Source organism: Mya arenaria, chromosome 4 (assembly GCF_026914265.1).
Source record: "Mya arenaria isolate MELC-2E11 chromosome 4, ASM2691426v1".
Classification (NCBI taxonomy): Eukaryota; Metazoa; Mollusca; class Bivalvia; order Myida; family Myidae; genus Mya; species Mya arenaria.
The window spans coordinates 73,614,009-73,635,283 of NC_069125.1; the positions used below are offsets into that span (position 1 = coordinate 73,614,009).

The window sequence follows — 21,275 nt, forward strand, 5'->3', positions numbered from 1 at the left end:
CATTCGCAGAACACGACAAGAAAGAGTCACGCTTTAATCCAAGGTGAACATATTGTTTCGCGATGTATACAATTTCATTCCCAAGGTTGAATATTCGTATATCGTCATGGTTTACGTTTATATCATTGAAAACTAATATAGAACATTTATTATGCCCCCTTTTGAAAAAAGTGGGGTATATTGTTTTGCACATGTCGGTCGGTCGGTCTGTCTGTCGGTCGGTCGGAATACCAAATGGTTTCCGATCAATAACTTGAGAACGCTTTGACCGAGGGACCTCATACTTGGTATGTGTATTGGTCATCACCAGCAGATGAACCCTATTGATTTTGAGGTCAGTGGGTCAAAGGTCAAGGTCAGTGTGACCTTTACATGAAAAACGGTTTCCGATCAATAACTTGAGAACGCTTTGACCGAGGGACCTCATACTTGGTAGGTGTATTGGTCATGACCAGCAGATGAACCCTATTGATTTTGAGGTCAGTGGGTCAAAGGTCAAGGTCAGTGTGACCTTTACATGAAAAACGGTTTCCGATCAATAACTTGAGAACGCTTTGACCGAGGGACCTCATACTTGGTATGTGTATTGGTCATCACCAGCAGATGAACCCTATTGATTTTGAGGTCAGTGGGTCAAAGGTCAAGGTCAGTGTGACCTTTACATGAAAAACGGTTTCCGATCAATAACTTGAGAACGCTTTGACCGAGGGACCTCATACTTGGTAGGTGTATTGGTCATGACCAGCAGATGAACCCTATTGATTTTGAGGTCAGTGGGTCAAAGGTCAAGGTCAGTGTGACCTTAACATGAAAAACGGTTTCCGATCAATAACTTGAGAACGCTTTGACCCAGGGACCTCATACTAGGTAGGCTTATTGGTCATGACCAGCAGATGAACCCTATTGATTTTGAGGTCAGTGGGTCAAAGGTCAAGGTCAGTGTGACTGTAAGCTGAAAAAAGGTTTTCTGATTGTCCATATTTTATTTAAGTGTCCAAATCCTACTAACAATTTGGCTCCCAAGGGGGCATAAATGTTTCACTAACATCTCTTGTTAGCATTATATTCGTATCGCCAGCGCTTTGACTATCCGTTGCAAATGTCCAACATAGCTTGAAGTCCGTTTGCTGAGTATGAGATGAGGAGCATGTCATGGGCCACCGTTGGGGAGCTAAGTGTGTTATTGAAAACACAAATGCCGTAGCCACTATTCTCTAGTAGAATGATAAGCTGGTTTATATAGAGGAGATAGAGAATCGGGGAACTTTTCCCGCCCTGTCGACTTCCCTGGCATACTGGGAACCAGTCGGAGGTGTAGGGGACATATCTAACGCAGCTTGACACGCACGAATACATTTCAAAGATAGTGTGCCAAGTGCAATCCCCATATCTGTATGTAATAGGTTATTTATAGAATAATACATGGTTGACCATGGCTTAATTTTGGTTGATAATTGCCCCCAATTTACTTGGGCAATTGAGCTGTAACTTGCCATGCACTTGGGGATAGTTTTATTTATTTGGCACACATGTGTGAAAGAAGGTCAAAGGTCAAGTTCACACTGAGAGTTATTGTCATTATTCCATGATTGCTTTTGCCTTGTCAAGTTTGTAATTTGGCCATATATTGGTTGACTCGATGTGCAAGACTCATGTCAGTAGGTCAAATTCAAATGGTCATAGAACTTGTATTTAAAAAAGCGCTGTAAAAAACACATTACAATAATGGCGTTTCTAGTGTTTTCTCTGATGGCATTCAAAGAACTAAAATGGATTGAACTGGTCAGCTATAAGTAAAGTGAAATTCTTATGTTCTTGGACAAGTGATCAAACAAACGTTCTTTTAAGTATATAACGGCGGAGATAAAAGCAGTTTTTCAAAGGCTATTACCTTACCCTTGCCGCTATTTTAGATCTTAAAAATCTCGCAATTTGACTGTTCGCATTGTATGCATATTTTTTTTCTCGATTACAATTCATTTTGTAGGTCATGGTTTTAATCGTCCGTGTAATTACAGTTATACACAAATTGGATGTAGACAAATTGGACGTTCTCGCATACAGTACGTGTGTAGAGTTGAGTTTAAAGAACTCATTTTTCATTGAATTAAGTACTAAGAGGGGTATTTTAACTTTTTGCAATATACAGGTGAAACCATGTATAATTACATTTTTAAGCCTTCACTTATTGTTGGATAGAGATTTGCCCGTGTGCGTCTGTTGTCCTTCCATCTGTATAATGATAACTTGTGTATTTTTAACTTCAAATTATTTTTTACGTAGAGTCTTGAAATGTTGTTTAAGTTGTGGACTTCGTTTGCAGCACAGCTACACATAATAAGGGGAGAGTTATGGCCCCTTAGTTACCAGAACTTGGCATTTTCATACTTGTGTCATGAAAAACTCAAAAACTTTATGACCTAAAGTCTTGAAACCTTAGGGTGATACTGTTTGGCTGAATAAGTTTTTTTTTAAGCTCAACATAGTTAGGACTGAGTTACGGCCCTTTAATTAGCACAAATTGGCATTTCCAAATTATGGTCCTTGCATTTAATGGTAGTGACAGTTATATTATATGTTTTATAAGAGTGGAAAAAGCTTCATGTTTGCAGCACTTCATACTCCAATGAGTTCACAAAGCAAGGATAATTGTTTTTTTTTATGACCCCACTTAAATAGAGTACGTGGGGGCATATAGAATCGCCAAATGTTGTCCATCCGTGTGTCCGTCTTTCCTTAACTTGATAAGTTTGTGTCGCTCAAAACTAAAAAAAAATCACCTGGAGTCGAGAAACCACGGGAGAGTGTCATTTAGGAGATGAACTTGTGCCCGAGAAAAAATGGTATACATAGCAGTATCAGAATTGGGATATTTTTGCCTGGATGTAAGATTATTGATGTTGGCCCCAGGTTACGCTTTAAGATAAGGGTTTCGAGAAGTTATCTGGGAATATATATCTGCCACCATAGCCAAGAAGTTCGGTGTAATTTGATCTGCATCTAGGGAAGTAACCTCTGCAGAGGGTATCACGAGTTTAGTATACTAGAATCTAGCCGTTTCATCTGGTTTTATCTGGTTCCCAGCCTTCTATTTAAAAAGGTCAAGTTTTGAAACATATTCTTTATTCAAAATTAAATACATTTTTCAAGTGTGTTTTGGACTTATTTAGGCGCGTGTCAATTTAACAAAGAAAGCTGATGTTTTCCGTTTATGATTTCGTTCTATTACAGTATTATTGTGGAAATTAATTATTCAGTACATTATACAGTTAAGTTATAACGTCCAAGCCCGGGTTGGAGTTGCTTACAGGAATTTATAAGATTCTGGATGCAGTATATGATACGAAGAGCGAACTATTTCTACAGAGGACAAGTAAAAAGGAACCTGCGTTATTTATCTTTGTCTGAAAGTATGTATATTTTTTTAGCGGGATTGAATACGGGCGTGACACGTATTGTTAGGTAATCAGTAGCTACAATAATGAGCGATCAGGAATACTTTTTTTTTATTATTTTGACATTTCTTATGTATCCCTGTAACGCTACAACTCTCTACCATTTAACAACAGGCGAAATGATATACTGAAATAATATGCATTGATGTTGAAAAATAATGACAAAGTTGTTCAATTTTTATCCGACAGTGATCTGAACTGGATTTAATTTGTCATTAGAGTTGTTATTTTCACATTAATATATTATGGGTCACGAATACCGTTATACATGTACATGTATACAACCAGTCAGATTTGTCCCAGATTTACCGATATTGGGATACTCGATAAACAATCGACACTTGTAAGTGTTTTATGATAACTTGACATGTTTTTTGGGCATACTGACATAACTTAATACGTGTTTAATTGTAGGCAATAATATTTTCGAAGAAATTTGAATTTATAACGGAGATAATTTCAAAATTGTGGCCGCGAGGATTCTCTGCGCAAGGACCGCTTGCTACTTTTTGCTGGGATGGTGGACGTCACGAGTCTGCCATATTAAAAAAATTGTCAAAAGACTCGTTGACGGCCATTTAGGTGGACTAGTAATCTGGAGTGCTTGTAATGTATGTATGCTGAGTGTGTACCGCATCATTGCCCACTACTGGCACTAGTCCAAAGAATTGTACTTTAACATTTCTTTTTACGATTTTTTAAGGTAAATCCTTTATGAAAATGGACGCCATCGGTCTTTTTTCAATGGATGACTGATCATTTTTTAACGTTGAAATTTGACCACCACTGTTAAATTTAACTTTTGCTGCTGATTTAGTATCATTTGCTGACATGTTCACCATTAAGTTTGGTGAGGCTATACCAGTATGTCAAATATTTAAGGGAGCATATCCTGCCAGATTAATCAAAGTGTCACCCACCTTTGCATGACAGGGACATATTAATGGCTGTTACGTGTATTTATGGGTAAGGCCTAAAAAATAAAATCTGAGATTAGGGCAACGGTCTTAAAAATGTTTGGTAGTTTTTGTTTTGTTTTAAGTCAAGTCAAAACACCAAAGCAAGTTGGGGATGTTTACTATGACATTATGGTATATTGTGTGTGCAATAATTAATCCTGTTAGCTCCACTATTCGAAGAATAGGTGGGCTATACTACTCGCCCCCGCGTCGGTGTCCGGTTAAAGTTTTAGGGCAAGTTGGGATTTTCACTTATAAGTCCAATACCCTTCAATCAATTGACTTAATACTCACACAGTTGTTCATGGCCATCACATGATGAGGTTAGATAACTCCATATTATTCTTTACACAGATTATGGCCCATGATTGACTATGGAACTTACAGAGTTAAAGTTTTAGGGCAGGTTGAGATATTTATTAATAACTTCTATACCCTTTGTTCAATTGACTTAATACTTCACACAGTTGTTCAGGACTATCACACAATGAGGTTACATAACCCCATATTATCCTTAATACAAGTTATGGCCCCTGATTGACTTAGGTTAAAGTTTTAGGGCAGGTTAAAGTTTTAGGGCAAGTTGGGATTTTCACTTAAAACTCCAATACCATTCATTCAATTGACTTAATACTTCACACAGTTGTTCAGAGCCATCACATAATGAGGTTAGATAACTCCATATTATCTTTTATACAAAGTATGGCCCCTGATTGACTAAGGAACTTAGGTTAAAGTTTTAGGGCAGGTTGGGATATTTATTAATTACTTCTATACCCTTCAATCAATTGACTTAATACTTCACTTAATTTGTTCAGGACCGTTACCCAATGAGGTTACATAACTCCATATCCTTAATACAAGTTATGGCCCCTGATTGACTTAGGTTAAAGTTTTAGGCAAGTAAAAGTTAAGGGCAAGTTGGGATTTTAATAAAAAAACTTCTATACCGTTCATTCAATGCACTTAATAAAAATCTTAATTATTTACGACCATCTTACAACAAGAAACATAACTCTATTTTACCCTAAATACAAATTATGGCCCTTGATTTTTTGATATTTTTTTAAATTTCTTTTGAAAGGCATATTTGTATATTCTTAACCACATTTTCATTATGGGAAATCAAGTTATTTGAATGACTTGTGTCATTGTTCAGGCGGGCTGGTGGGAGGGCAGCATCAAAGTCACCTTATGTATCGAATAATTTTAGTTGGGTTTGACATAAAGAGACCAAACTTGGTAATAATACATCGTCATTGTATTCACTTTTAAGTCAAAGCGGCGTAGTCGAGCGCGCTGTCTTACGACAGCTCTTGTTTGTTTTTAGCTCACTTGAGCAAAAGGTGCTCAAGGTGAGCTATTGTGATTGGACTATGTCCAGCTTCCGCTGTCTGGGGTCCAGCGTCAACAATTGCTTATAAACATCTTGTCCTAAACCGCCTGGACAATTTTGATGAAACTCTATAGAGATGTTCATTGGGTGGTACTCTTTTAAAATTGTTCAAACAAATGAATTCAATGCAGATCTATGGACTCTGGTTGCCATGGTAACCTAATGGAAAATAAACACTACAAAACTCTTCTTGACAAAAACCATGAAGCCTAGAGCTTAGATATTTGTTGTGTAACATTACCTAGTGGTTGTGTACCAAGTTTGTTCAAATTATGCCCCTGGGATCGAAACTGGCCCGCCCCGGGGATCGCAAATTTCTTACATACTAAAATAGTGAAATCTTTGAAAATCTTCTTATCTGAAACCATAAGGTTTAGACCCTTGATATTTTGTGTGTATCATCATATAGTGGTCCTCTATCAAGTTTGTTCAAAAGGTGGCGCTGGGGTCAAAACTGGCCCCACCCTGGCGGTTACAAATTACTATTAACACAGTTATAATCTGATAGTTAAGTAAAGTTTATCCATGAAGCAAGGGCAGCTAGTCATGCTATATTGTCTCCCTTGCTGTTGGAGCTTACTTTTTGAAATTATAGTCTATTTTTATAAACAAGAGAATAGATTTTTAGCTCTACTGGCCAAAGGCGATGGTAATGTGTATGTTGTATGTTCGTCCGTGCGTGCGTCCGTAAACAATTGCTTGTGAACACAATACAGTCTTCAGTTTTGATTGTATCTCGATAAAACTTGTACAGTAATTAGATATCCATCAGAGCTTGGTTCCTTTCAAAAACCAGCCAGATCTGCCCATGTATGCCTAAAAAATGGGCCTTGAAAGTTTAAAAAAACGCTATTTTAGCGGCTGTCAGACTTTTCAACCCCAAGACTTTTCAACCCCTTTGTCATTTGTGAAATCAAAGACTTTTCAACCCCTTTGTCATTTCAACCCCTAAAAGTGCTAAGACTTTTCAACCCCACCTTAAACAAAGACTTTTCAACCCCTAATAAACGAAGACTTTTCAACCCCTTAATTTCTCACCTTTTTAAGAAAATAACTACAACAGTAAACAATTTATTTTGAAATTTATTTTAAAAATCAAGAATATATTAAGACTAAAAATATAACAAACAAAAAATATGTAATACATACAAAATATACATACTTAAAACACATGATAATACAATAATTCATTAAATATTTTCATTGAAATAAGTAAAATTAAAAATGCTCGACTGTCCATTTAGCTATTGAGTCATTTAGCCATAAATCTTCCTTATCTCCCTGAGGATATCCTCATACAATACATTATGTACATAGTACTGCTCCATCAATTAATTGAAAAAGCTTTTGTTTTTCTTTTAGTTTTTTTTAAACACTTTTTAAAAACATTTTGTCATCAATAAAAAAGACAATAAAATGAGTTGAACTTTAAAATAAAATTCTTCATAATATTTCAAAATATCATGATTTAGCAGACAATGTTTAAGAAATACAAAAGTATACATTGAGTTCAAAGATGATAAAAATGTATTATAGATTGAGTTCCAATTTATGCTTTCAAATTACATAAGTTACATGTGTTGAAGTTGGACTTCTTTAATTATCACCATAAGGGGAATACAAGATTTTATTAACATTTTTTATTTCTCAGTTTAAAAAAAATAAGGACATTCTATTATAAAGTGGTAATGTAAAAAAATGCTATAAGCATTGTATTGTCTTTTCATATATGCAGTTAAAGAATGGAATGAAGGTCGCACATTCATTAATGGGCAACATGTGTGACATGGTCATAAATTCCTAAGGGATTAAGGGGCTTCATAACACCTTTAATTGAGGTTATAGTAACTTGAAGTGACAGTTTTAAATTAAGGTTCTAATATCATAGCCATCATTCCAAACTATGGCCATCTTGATACATTTTGTGTATAATTTTCAGGATTTAAAATCAAACAAAAAATATATTTTATTTATTTATACCCGCAAACTCTGAATTTTTAGATAATACATTATCAAGAATTAAAATCAAACTGTACTGAAATAGCAATCTGGTACTACAAAAAAACTTTCCACTGTTGACCTTTTTTAAAAGCAATGAAAGTTTTATAAATGTTCAAGTTCAGGTTTTTATTGGCATTCTACAGGCACAAGGGAGAATGTTCCGTAAATTCTTCTTTGCATTCATTTTCTTTTGCAATTATTCAAATTTGTTATTTAAAGAACACAATTATGGTAATAACATTGTACATAATATATGAGATATGTAATATCCTTCAGAATAATACAACAATTGCATGTTCGGAGTAACCAGGCACCAAAATCTTACTTTACCGTACCATTGTTAATGTTCGGAATATTATTTTGAAAAAACCTAACCATCACCAGTGCTTAGTAAATTAAGGCAAAGCCTTTGTAAACTTCATCCAATACTTTGGAGAAAAGTGTAACAAATAAGCCACACAAATCTCTAATTGTATTTCAATAACAACTGGTTGAGTTTCTTGCAAAAACAATGAAAAAGACAACATCTGGCTGACAAAAATAATAGGGGTTGAAAAGTCTTTGATTTAGGGGTTGAAAAGTCTTCAATATGGCTATCAAAATATTTCAACTAGGGGTTGAAAAGTCTTTGATTTAGGGGTTGAAAAGTCCAAACAGGTAGGGGTTGAAAAGTCTTTGAAATGAGGTTGAAAAGTCTTCGTTTTGAGAAGGGGTTGAAATGTCTTGGGGTTGAAAAGTCCTGCTCCCATTTTAGCTAACCTAGTGTTAGCCAAGTCTGCATGAGCGAATTCTATTTTTAGCCAAGTTTACATGTCAAGTCAAGTCTAGGATTAAAGAGAGACACCTTGCTTTTTGGTTTTGCAGTTGATTTTGTGAATTACTCTGCCTTGTTCTTGTTGAAAGGCCAAAGGCTGTCTCAGCAGTGTTCGAAATTCGCGGTAGCCCGATAGCCCGAGGCTACCAAATTTCAGCTGGGGCTACCGATTTTCCACAGAAACTAGCCCGACCGGGCTACCGTTTTTTCCTAATGTGATTAAAAAAAAACACATACCAATTAAACGCGTAACACATCGTATTTTTAATACGCAAAACCTTATTATTTAAGAATGCGTTCTTCAGGGCGACTGGAACGACTAAGTCGCCTTGACAACGGCGAAGTCTGATTCGCCGAAATTTACGATGATCAAAAAGCTTATTGCTCTGCGATTCAGGGCTCAAGCCATGTGCTGAATGTTTGTTTATTTAATCAATGAATATAAACACATGTCAAAATTAATTAACGCCTGAAGTGACAAGTTATTATCGATCAGTTTCTAACCAGTAAGTGTGTCTATTTATAGCCGCAGTCAAACTCTATGACGTCATAACTCCGCCCATTATGTAAATTAACGGATAACATCGGCAGTTTCGACAACTTTGATGACAATGCAAATCAACAATGCTAAAATAGCAATATCAACATTGATATTTTATTTATTTCGTTTAAATATATTTTATTTATTTGCTGAAATAAAAAGAAAGATTTTTAAGTTTTTAATGAGAACACAAAATAACCATTCTATAAACATCGTCTTAAATGCACAGAAAACAGGTGCCCGTTTACTTCCTGACAAATTTAATCAAAGTGAAAGGAAAACTGTCGGATATAGTACTCGTTGTCAGTGTACAGTACAGTAAGGTTCTATTTTATACCTTTGAATTGCTTTGCCATTTATTTTAAAGAACAATTATAGAAATATTGGCAATATAAACATCGATATATTTTTGTATTTTCTTCCGAAACTTCAAAGTGAAACTGAAAGTTGAAAAGAGAAAAATGTCATTGCACAATTGCTGGTGGATATCGGATTTGACAAGGATGCATTGGATAACAAAGTACATGCATAATTCTTTCCATTTAATAAATGATATGTTCAGAAACTAATAAATGATATGTTCAGAAAATATTTTTCTCTTTCTATCACCTTTATGAAAACTTTATTAGTTACTAAACTTTGGATGACAACACTAATATATGTATGACTATAATTTATTATTGACGCATTGTTCAGATTGGGGAACATTTATGGAAACTGTATGAATGTGCTTGATTAGATGATCAGAATCGTTGTGGAATCGTATTTAAACTTCCAAAAATTATTATGAACAAGTGATACTTTATAATATTTAAGTTTGGGCTAGTGAAATTGGTTTTGGGCTAGTAAAATTTCCTATCTGGTAGCCCGAATGGGCTAGTGGAATCAAATCCGAAATTCGTACACTGTGTCTGCTGAGCCCTCATATAAGGTGTCACCATATGAAATTCATTCATTCATTAACTGTGTCTCAACACACCCAAACAACAATTATTGGATATGTCCCTAATCATGTTTGCCTATTGTCACTTTCTTTTTGCAAGAAATGTAGGTTTTATTATATGTGACTTTTTAAACAATTATTTCTTCCATATATATATATCAAATACATTCTTGTACCATTATGGCACTAATGGAGTCTTGATGAAAGCCACCCTGACAGGTAATTAGTTGATGGATCGGTCTTTTTCGACAATGAGGTCACACATGATTCTCTGTAAAGAATCAATAGAGGTCACTGTTTCTTTAGTGTTCATCTTATACGGACAGTCAATCTCTAACATTTATCTTCAATTAAACTAACCGTTAAAAAATGACTCCGCAACTGATCAAAATTGAAATGGTGATCATTTTTTAACGGCTGTTGTGATCAAAATTTAATGTTGAAAAGTAGTCAGGCTCAATTTTCAATGTTGATAAAGACCCTCAAAGGGTAAATTTACAAACTGAAAGGGTCATTATTTAATGTAAAAGGTGTAGGTGATGCAATTAATTTTTTAATTATGATTCCAGAACACATTCAAATCGGATCGCCCTGCATAAAGTTGTAAACATAATACACTTTCAAAAATGACTATTTTTCGGCTTGTGCCATCTGAAATCACCCTGACTTCCTGTAAAATTCACAAAATGAACTAAATAAAATGAAGCTTTGCATTGGTCATTATACACTTAATATAAAAAAAATCATTGGTCATTGTAAAATATAATTATAATACTTAGTCAAAAAAATAGGAATATTAGAAACAAACTCTCTAGATCTCTGCTTGTTTAAAAGTTAAATCATCATCATCATCATCATCATCATCGCCACCACCACCACCACAACCATCACCACCACCACCAAATGTAACCATACATGTGTACTAGTGTGTTATTCTATTTTGCCTCCAAACTTCAATTTCAAGGGAATGTGAGCACAATTGTAGTGTAGATACTACTGTACCTATTCCAAGCATAGCAACAGAGAGAGTATTACAAATAAATAACATATTTAGCCGGCCAATTATCCGTAGCGATGCTGTATAAAAATAAGAATGATTAACACCTGGCTTACCAAGAAGTTGGAGTACGAATGCGAATATATGTTTGCAAAACATGAGGACAGGTATATAATTATCATAATGATACAGGATATATTATGTTCTTCCATCTTACCAACAATGCTACTCAGCCGGGGTACCGTATATTTTGTCCATTAAGTTAACTTTACTGCTAGAACAGTGGAGAAGGGATAAAACCACATTGAAATAAATATTGTATTGTATGTCTTGAGTTATTTCCCCTTTAATGTCTTAATTATATAATTATTATGCAATGTAATTCACAACCAGAACTGCACTATCAGTTTGTTAAATATGAATTTTATAATGATATTTTATTAAAGTTGATTTTACATATGTATTTATATATTTGCAAGTCAGCAAACAGGCTTACCACCAGTTCAATCAGTATAGCCTAAACGAGCCAAGTTCCTGTTCACCACATGGGCGGATTCAGAAATTGACCTTGTGTAGCTTGAAAGTGGCACAACCTTTTGACATTGCCCTCGATGCTTATTTTATAACTTTCCTGCAACATTCACATTTAAAGTAAGCTTGGGCAATTCTATGGGTGAGGGGCCATGCTAGAGGTGCATCCCCCTCTAAATCTGCTATTGGGTTTTATATATTGATGCCTTAGCAGCTCTACTATCAATCTAATAAGACAGCACATGGCCTTTTGTTACCTTTGTAGGGGTGAAAATAATTCTGTATTGAAAATAACATGTGTTTAGTGAAACATTGCAATTGTGAACACTCTGTTATACTGTGCATTCCTTTCAAAAAGTTGTTCTGACTTGGGAATTACCAAAAAACAATTGAACCAAGAACAATCTCTGTTACATATCGAACAGTCAAACCATTCAAACACTAGTCATCTAGCTGGTTTACCAGGGGCTCAGATATTTCTTGTTCAAATTAGGCAATTTAGGCTATTAATTTGTTAATAAATTATTTTGATAATTTATAAGTGCCTCCACCATATTTTGTCTGTTGAATATATTTGACATATAATTTGTGTTCATCATTCACCTGTTATTATTTAATTTCTGTATGCTAGTCCATAATGATTGTTTTGGGCCAGTGACTTTTATCAAATAAATGATTTGAGTGTGATTGATAACCCCCCATCACTTTGGTTATTGGTTATTGGTTAAGTGTTTTAGGTGTTTGGTAATTTCATGAATCAATTTATTGTTACATAAATTAAACATAGTTTCATGTTTTTTCAGACCGGACAATGAGCAGTGTGCAGTCTTTACCGGTGCTGTATATTAAGGCTTCAAACCAATTCGATGTGGGACAAGCCGTTGGGAAAACGTTTAAAGGTGTGGTACTTCTAGTTCTTCTAAATAATTATTATTATTCAACAATTGAACTATTTTTTAATGTTAATGTACTCTGATGGATGCCTCTGAAGAGTAAATGCCTTCCGGGAGCATTTTTCACGTTTCGTTGGCATCTCATGTTTTTAACTCACCTGAGCAAAAAGTGCTCAAGATGAGTTACTGTGATAGGTCTATGCTCTTTGTCTTTCATCTAAGGGTCTGGCAATGAACAATTGCTCATAAACATCATCTCCTCCTTAACCGCCTAGACAATTTTGATAAAACTTCACAAGGATGTTCCTTGGGGGTGCCCTTTCAAATTGTTCAAAGAAACGAATTTCATGCAGACCTCTGGTTGCCCAGGCCACCAAAAGGAAAGACTTCAAAAATCTTCTTGACAAAAACCACACACCATGCAGACCTCTCGGGTTGCCTAGGCCACCAAAAGGAAAGACTTCAAAAATCTTCTTGACAAAAACCACACACCATGCAGACCTCTCGGGTTGCCTAGGCCACCAAAAGGAAAGACTTCAATAATCTTCTTGACAAAAACCATAGGCCTAGAGCTTAGATATTTGGTGTGGAACATTGTCTAGTGGTTGTCGACCAAGTTTATTTAAATTTTCCTCCTGGATCAAAACTGGCCTGACCCAGGGATAAAAACTGGCCCCACCCCACGGATTACCAATTCTTACACATCAACGAAATTCAAACTCGGTGGTGGCATCCACATGCTTCAAGTTATGTCAGTGTGACAGTGCAGGCAACTGTATCATGTCTTGTCAATGTGCAGGCATCTGTAAAAAATATGGTCATTGTACAGGCAACTGAAGAAAGTATTGTCAGTGTGAAGGCAATTGAAGTTCTCTAGTTTGCAGATAAATGAACAAAGTCTAGTCTGTGGACAGGCAGCTGCACAAAGTGCTGTCATTGTGCTGGGATCTATATTAAATGCTGTCAATATGCAGACAACTTATCAAGTCCTGTCAGTGTGCAGACAAATGTATCAAGTCCTGTCCGTATGCAGGCAACTGTATCAAAGGCTGTCATTGTGCTGGCATCTATATCAAATGCTGTCTGCAAGCAGGTAACCATATCAAGTCCAGTCAGTGTGCAGGCAACTGTATCAAGTCCTATCAGTATGCAGGTAACTAATCAAGTCATATCAGTGTGCAGGCAGCTGATCAAGTCCTGTCAGTGTGCAGGCAACTGTATCAAGTCCTGTCAGTGTGCAAGCAACGGTATCAAATCCTGTCAGTGTGCAGGCAACTTATCAATTCTTGTCTGTGTACAGACAGCTGGATCAAGTCCTGTCAGTGAACAGGCAACCTTATCAAGTGTGGTCTGTATTTACTATTTAGGCAACTGTATCAAGTCCTGTCTGTGTGCAGGCAACTGTATCAAGTCCTGTCAGCGTGAAGGCAACCGTATCAAGTCCTGTCAGTGTGCAGGCAACTGTATCAAGTCCTGTCAGTGTGCAAGCAACTGTATCAAGTCCTGTCAGAGTGCAGGCAACTTATCAATTCTTGTCTGTGTACAGGCAGATGGATCAAGTCCTGTCAGTGTGCAGGCAACCTTATCAAATGTGGTCTGTATTTAGGCAACTTTATCAAGTCCTATCTAAGTGCAGGCAACTGTATCATGTCATATCAGTGTGCAGGCAACCATATCAAGTCCTGTCATTTTGCAAGCAACTGTATCAAGTTCTGTCAGTGTGCAGGCAACTGTATCAAGTCCTGTCTGTGTGCAGGCAACCATATCAAGTCCTGTCATTTTGCAAGCAACTGTATCAAGTTCTGTCTGTGTGCAGGCAACTGAATCAAGTCTGATCAGTGGGCAAGTAACTGTATCAAGTCCTGTCTGTGTGCAGACAACTGTCTCAAGTCCTGTCAGTATGCAGGCAACTTTATCAAGAGCTTCAATTATAGTGGCATCTATATCAAATGCTGTCTGTATGTAGATAACCGTATCAAGTCCTGTCAGTGTGCAGGCAACTGTATCAAGTCCTGTCAGTGTGCAGGCAACTGTATCAAGTCCTGTCAGTGTGCAGGCAATTTATCAAGTCCTGTCTCAGTGCAGGCAACTGTATCGAATCATGTCAGTGTGCAGGCAACTGTATCAAGTATTGTCTCAGTGCAGGCAACTGTATCGAATCATGTCAGTGTGCAGGCAATTTATCAAGTCCTGTCTCAGTGCAGGCAACTGTATCGAATCATGTCAGTGTGCAGGGAACTATATCAAGTCCTGTCAGTGTGCAGGCAACTGTATCAAGTCCTGTCAATGTGTAGGCAACCATATCAAGTCCTGTCATTGTGCAGGCAACTGTATCAAGTCCTGTCAGCGTGAAGGCAACCGTATCAAGTCCTGTCAGTATGCAGGCAACTGTATCAAGTCCTGTCTCAGTGCAGGCAACTGTATCAAATCCTATCAGTGTGCAAGCAAATGTATCAAGTCCTGTCTGTGTGCAGGCAACCATATCAAGTCTTGTCAGTGTTCAGGCAACAGTATCAAGTCCTGTCAGTGTGCAGGCAACTGTATAAAGTCCTGTCAGTATGCAGGCAACTGTATCAAGTCCTATCAGTGACTATGCATGCAAAAAGGTTTTCATCGTTCTGACAACGCCAGTGTGCAAGCAAGAAGTCCTGTTAGAAGTCATGTCAAGGTGCAGGCAAGAAGTCCTGGCAGGGAGCAGGCAAAAGGTCATGTCAAGGTGCAGGCAAGAAGATCTGTCAGGGTGTAGGCAAAAAGTCATGTCAAGGTGCAGGCAAGAAGTCCTGTCAGGGTACAGGCAAAAAGTCATGTCAAAGTGCAGGCAAGAAGTCCTGTCAGGGTACAGGCAAAAAGTCATGTCAAAGTGCAGGCAAGAAGTCCTGGCAGGGAGCAGGCAAAGGTCATGTCAAGGTGCAGGCAAGAAGATCTGTCAGGGTGTAGGCAAAAAGTCATGTCAAGGTGCAGGCAAGAAGTCCTGTCAGGGTACAGGCAAAAAGTCATGTCAAGGTGCCGGCAAGAAGTCCTGTCAGGGTGCAGGCAAAAAGTCATGTCAAGGTGCAGGCAAGAAGTCCTGTCAGGGTACAGGCAAAAAGTCATGTCAAGGTGCAGGCAAAACGTCCTGTCAGGGTACAGGCAAAAAGTCATGTCAAGGTGCAGGCAAGAAGTCCTATCATGGTGCAGGCAAAAAGTCATGTCAAGGTGCAGGCAAGAAGTCCTGTCAGGGTGCAGGCAAAAAGTCATGTCAAGGTGCAGGCAGGAAGATCTGTCAGGGTGTAGGCAGAAAGTCATGTCAAGGTGCAGGCAAGAAGTCCTTTCAGGGTACAGGCAAAAAGTCATGTCAAGGTGCAGGCAAGAAGTCCTGTCAGGGTGCAGGCAAAAAGTCATGTCAAGGTGCAGGCAAGAAGTCCTGTCAGGGTACAGGCAAAAAGTCATGTCAAGGTGCAGGCAAGAAGTCCTGTCAGGGTACAGGCAAAAAGTCCTGTCAAGGTGCAGGCAAGAAGTCCTGTCAAGGTGCAGGCAAGAAGTAATGTCAAGGTGCAGGCAAGAAGTCCTGGCAGGGAGCAGGCAAAGGTCATGTCAAGGTGCAGGCAAGAAGATCTGTCAGGGTGTAGGCAAAAAGTCATGTCAAGGGGCAGGCAAGAAGTCCTGTCAGGGTACAGGCAAAAAGTCATGTCAAGATGCAGGCAAGAAGTCCTGTCAGGGTGCAGACAAGAAGTCCTGTCAAGGTGCAGGCAAGAAGTCCCGTCAGGGTGCAGGCAAAATGTTATGTCAAGGTGCAGGCAAGAAGTCCTGTCAAGGTGCAGGCAAGAAGTCCTGTCAGGGTGCAGGCAAAATGTCATGTCAAGGTGCAGGCAAGAAGTCCTGTCAGTGTGCAGGCAAGAAGTCCCGTCAGGGTACAGGCAAAATGTCATGTCAAGGTGCAGGCAAGAAGTCCTGTCAGGGTACAGGCAAGAAGTCATGTCAGGGTACAGGCAAAAAGTCATGTCAAGGTGCAGGCAAGAAGTCCTGTCAAGGTGCAGGCAAGAAGTCCTGTCAGGGTGCAGGCAAAAAGTCATGTCAAGGTGCAGGCAAGAAGTCCTGTCAGGGTACAGGCAAAAAGTCATGTCAAGGTGCAGGCAAGAAGTCCTGTCAAGGTGCAGGCAAGAAGTCCTGTCAGGGTGCAGGCAAAATGTAATGTCAAGGTGCAGGCAAGAAGTCCTGTCAGGGTACAGGCAAAAAGTCATGTCAAGGTGCAGGCAAGAAGTCCTGTCAAGGTGCAGGCAAGAAGTCCTGTCAGGGTGCAGGCAAAATGTCATGTCAAGGTGCAGGCAAGAAGTCCTGTCAGGGTACAGGCAAAAAGTCACGTCAGGGTGCAGGCAAGAAGTCCTGTCAAGGTGCAGGCAAGAAGTCCTGTCAAGGTGCAGGCAAAATGTCATGTCAAGGTGCAGGCAAGAAGTCCTGTCAGGGTGCAGGCAAAAAGTCATGTCAGGGTGCAGGCAAAAAGAATGCAGTCAAATACAAGCAGACATTGCAATACTATGTTTGTTGTATTTATTTGCAATATAAGCTAAATTGTCAGATAAAAAGACTTGTGGTATTTTGACCATAGAAGATAACAGTCAATAATATCATTGTGAAATATATAACTATTATAGTACTGTACAGAATGTATGATTTTGGATTTTAGGATTTAGCAGAAGAATGTATGATTTTTGCAGAAGGTAGAAATTTTACATTTTAGTTTGATATAAATAACAAAGTGCAATACCATTAACCATCAAACTCATTCATTGTCATAAAAACACAGGTTTAAAACTTACAACACCCCCAGGTGAGCGATTTAGGGCCATTGTGGCCCTCTTGTTTTACAAATCCTTATCTGATTCTGTTTTGAAAATTCGTTAAAGCGATGTTTTATTTTTCTGCAGGTTTTATAAACGACTACATGTCTGACTCCAAAGAGGTTAAAATGTACCGTAAGTTCTTCAATGATCCAAGGGGCAAGCCAATCGTTGAGCAATACTTAGAGACGTCGGAAAAATATCATCCTGACATCATGTCTGAGATACGCGGCATCGCGGATGGATCTGGGGAGAGCTTTGTTGACATCTTCATGCTGCAGTTAGCCTCTGAGATCAGCATGTGTCACTATGATGTATTGTTTCCAAGTGAAGCGGACTCACACAGTACACCTAAAGGGTGCACAGATGTCCTCGTTAACAGGCAGTCATGTCGTGTCATCGGGCATAATGAGGACTGGGCGTTTGAAGTCTCGTCACGCGTTGGTATTGTCCATGTGACTATCACGGGACACGAGGAAACCAAACCAATGGAGCAGTTCCTGTCTTACGTATTTCCTGGCTATTTATCCGGCCTTACTTTTGGAATGAATAAACACCTCGTGTTAACATTGAACAGTCTTGCACCCACTCAGGCGAACGTCCGCGGAGTCCCTTTGCAAATTGTGGTTCGGAACCTATTAACATGTGATAGCATCAGCGCATGCGTGGAAATGATGGCCAGTAGACCAGTCGGATGTGGATTCGGAATGAACATCAATATTGCCGAGATTAACACAGACAAGATGTGTTCAGTGGAAGTCTACTCCGACAAAGTAAGATGTGGCTCTATTTTGCATTGTCATGGTTTTGATACAATTTGGAAATGCTGATATTTATAAAAATGACTTTGTTGGGGGGGGGGGGGGGGGGGGGGGGGGCTGAAATCACGTACATCACTTAATTAAGTGTACAATTTGTAACATAACTTAAATTTTAACATTATTAACTTAAGAAATTCTACGTTAACCTCAGTAGTAAAACCCACTTGAATAACGAGAACAACCGCATACATTATCTTTGTATGTAAAAAACATTCGAAGCTTTTTTCAACTTTAAGAACGGGAGTTCCACGGATGTTCACTGGGCGCATGATTGGGTAGACGGCTTCTATCACCACCAAAATCATTATCGTCGCCCCCGGGAAGATATGCAGGCCCCTGTCGTTGCTGGGTCGAGAATCCGGTATGAAAGGGTAGAGGAAATGACGAAGGAAGTGCCGGTGGCAGGCGTAGATGATGTGCGCACTATCCTCGGGGACGACAAATCGGAAAGGACGCCAATATACCTGACTCACAGCGAGAAACACTCGTACAAAGATGGCTCGACCTCCGCCACAGCCATATTTGACATCAGCAATCGCGTTCTTCATGTTTATCGTGCAAACCCACGACACTCCCTGCCACTAGCCTCGTTGCCCTTTATCACGTAATGATTACGCATTAGGACCGTTATATAATTCTGTGTCGTTTATTTTGACACCATTTTAAACGGTATAGCACGGGTATTATAGATTCCTTTTTATATTTATTATGCCCCCTTTTGAAAAAAGTGGGGTATATTGTTTTGCACATGTCGGTCGGTCGGTCGGTCTGTCTGTCGGTCGGTCGGAATACCAAATGGTTTCCGATCAATAACTTGAGAACGCTTTGACCGAGGGACCTCATACTTGGTATGTGTATTGGTCATCACCAGCAGATGAACCCTATTGATTTTGAGGTCAGTGGGTCAAAGGTCAAGGTCAGTGTGACCTTTACATGAAAAACGGTTTCCGATCAATAACTTGAGAACGCTTTGACCCAGGAACCTCATACTTGGTAGGTGTATTGGTCATGACCAGCAGATGAACCCTATTGATTTTGAGGTCAGTGGGTCAAAGGTCAAGGTCAGTGTGACCTTAACATGAAAAACGGTTTCCGATCAATAACTTGAGAACGCTTTGACCCAGGGACCTCATACTAGGTAGGCTTATTGGTCATGACCAGCAGATGAACCCTATTGATTTTGAGGTCAGTGGGTCAAAGGTCAAGGTCAGTGTGACTGTAAGCTGAAAAAAGGTTTTCTGATTGTCCATATTTTATTTAAGTGTCCAAATCCTACTAACAATTTGGCTCCCAAGGGGGCATAAATGTTTCACTAACATCTCTTGTTCATGTTGGCGATAATGTTTTAAAATTTAAAATGTTTCGCGTAAAGATAAAGATCCTGTGATTTCAAGCACTTGTCAGTTTTTGTGCAATAATTTATCAGGACAGCATTTTCTTGTTTCAATTCTTATATTGTTTGTGACACTATAACATTTATAAAAAAAAAAGTGCATGTATTTTCAACTTGAATATTTTCACAATGTATAATTAAACCCACCAGCTCCACCACTTATCGGTTTTGCAAAGGAAACCTCGGATGTATTTGGACGGTTTACATACTCAAATTTAACACAATATTTGCAATAAATTATATTTTTTTCCAACTAAATATATAAAACACATACAAATAAATACAAATAAATTAAAATACAACTGACTTTGCTTGACTTTGCTTGGCTTTGCTAGGCTTTGCTTGACTTTGCTAGGCTTTGCAGTGTTTAGTAGGACCGAAAAGTGGTACGTTTAATTCCGCTGCAAGTAGATCGCGTAGTAATTTTATATACAGTAGCAGTTAAACTTTATGACTTAACTCTTGGGAATCTTAATTATTTTTGCAATAATACACTCCACTGGCAATCAATTTAAACTTAGATCAATAAATACAACTCTAAAACACTTCATTTAATTAATGATATAATTTAAAAATTTACGAACTACTTCAACTGATGTAACAATTGTATGATAAACATAGCCACCTTTAGTTTGTATTCATTTCAAAAGCGTTAAATCTTTGTTACTTCGGGCGCAAAACATACTCGACAGTATCACCACAACTCGACAGCGCCACCACTAGAGCAACAGCGCCACCACTTTTATAAATACATGTATGTGCATTTTCCGTTTCTAAGGAGTGATTTAGTTGTATAGTGTTCCGGCGTATGTACTATGCAGTCATATTTGACATCCTCCAGAACATTCTTACGGTGTGTGTAAACAACGAAGTGTTCTTTAACTGCTAGCAGATCTCAAAATATGCACAAGTCCGAATCGGGAGAAAAGCTCCTCAGGCACCAAAGTTCGCACAATATTGAAACGAAACCGTAACCGACCTGCAGTAAACGTGATCTTGCACAGTACATTCTCCGATTTTCAAAATATGTCCGTTGAATAAAATTATCAAATAAAAAATAAATCATACTCACGTTTGTAGCACAAGGCACAGCTGCACCACGGAAGTGTCGACAGCTCATTTTTACACCACCGATAAGTGGTTGAGCTGGTGTTAAGTTGCCATGTTTAAGTGGGACTTTGGCATAAATGTAATTAAATTTAGCTTTACCTTTTTATCCTTGAAACACATTGCACAGTCAACATACAAGTTTGATTACGGGGCTTTATATCTTAAATATCGTATTACTTGCTTTAGTAAACCCTTTCAAAATACAAAATTTGAATTGTTTGTTTTCAATCTGATTATAATGAAGGTCCTCTTTCGACGCTTATTTCATGTTGTTTTAATTAACTGGCTGATGTGGCATTAATTATTATATTACTTGCATGTGATTTCCTTGGTGGCCAAAATAGGTCAGATTTGTCCCTTTCTTTTTTAGCTCACAAAGTGCTCAATGTGAGCTTTTTATGCCCCCACAAAGTGGCGGCATATAGGGTTGCCCTTGTCCGTACGTACGTCTGTCTGTCTGTACGTACGTACGTCCCGAAGATTGTTTCCGATCTAATTCTTGAAAACCGTTTGTCCAATCCTCACCAAACTTTAAACACATGTTTGTGACCATAATATCTTGATCAAGTTCGATAGTCATGGAAATCGCTTTAGTCATTTAGGA

At 38.3% G+C, this 21,275-nt stretch overlaps 1 protein-coding gene across 4 annotated transcripts; it reads left to right on the top strand.

Annotated features, from left to right (window-relative positions):
* Positions 1-3,057: 3,057 nt before the first annotated feature.
* On the top strand, positions 3,058-20,873 carry LOC128229741 (uncharacterized). Of its 4 annotated transcripts, none has more exons than XM_052941554.1 (4): positions 3,058-3,100; positions 12,441-12,536; positions 17,435-18,120; positions 18,405-20,873. In XM_052941554.1, the coding sequence occupies exons 2-4, from the start codon at positions 12,449-12,451 to the stop codon at positions 18,774-18,776; spliced, it is 1,146 nt and encodes a 381-aa protein (XP_052797514.1). In that variant the 5' UTR covers positions 3,058-3,100; positions 12,441-12,448; the 3' UTR covers positions 18,777-20,873. The 4 variants fall into 4 exon arrangements, with proteins under 4 accessions (XP_052797514.1, XP_052797513.1, XP_052797512.1 ...); XM_052941553.1 differs by having other exon boundaries at positions 3,086-3,410; XM_052941552.1 differs by lacking the exon at positions 3,058-3,100 and adding an exon at positions 9,247-9,484.
* Positions 20,874-21,275: the final 402 nt, after the last annotated feature.

Bases quoted from the DNA above. Each gene is read 5' to 3' on its own strand.
- LOC128229741 (XM_052941552.1), top strand. From the start codon at position 9,388: ATGCACAGAAAACAGGTGCCCGTTTACTTCCTGACAAATTTAATCAAA. The intron at 9,485-12,440 runs GTAAGGTTCTAT...ATGTTTTTTCAG, and splicing joins CGTTGTCAGTGTACAGTACA to ACCGGACAATGAGCAGTGTG. The intron at 18,121-18,404 runs GTAAGATGTGGC...TTCAACTTTAAG, and splicing joins TGGAAGTCTACTCCGACAAA to AACGGGAGTTCCACGGATGT.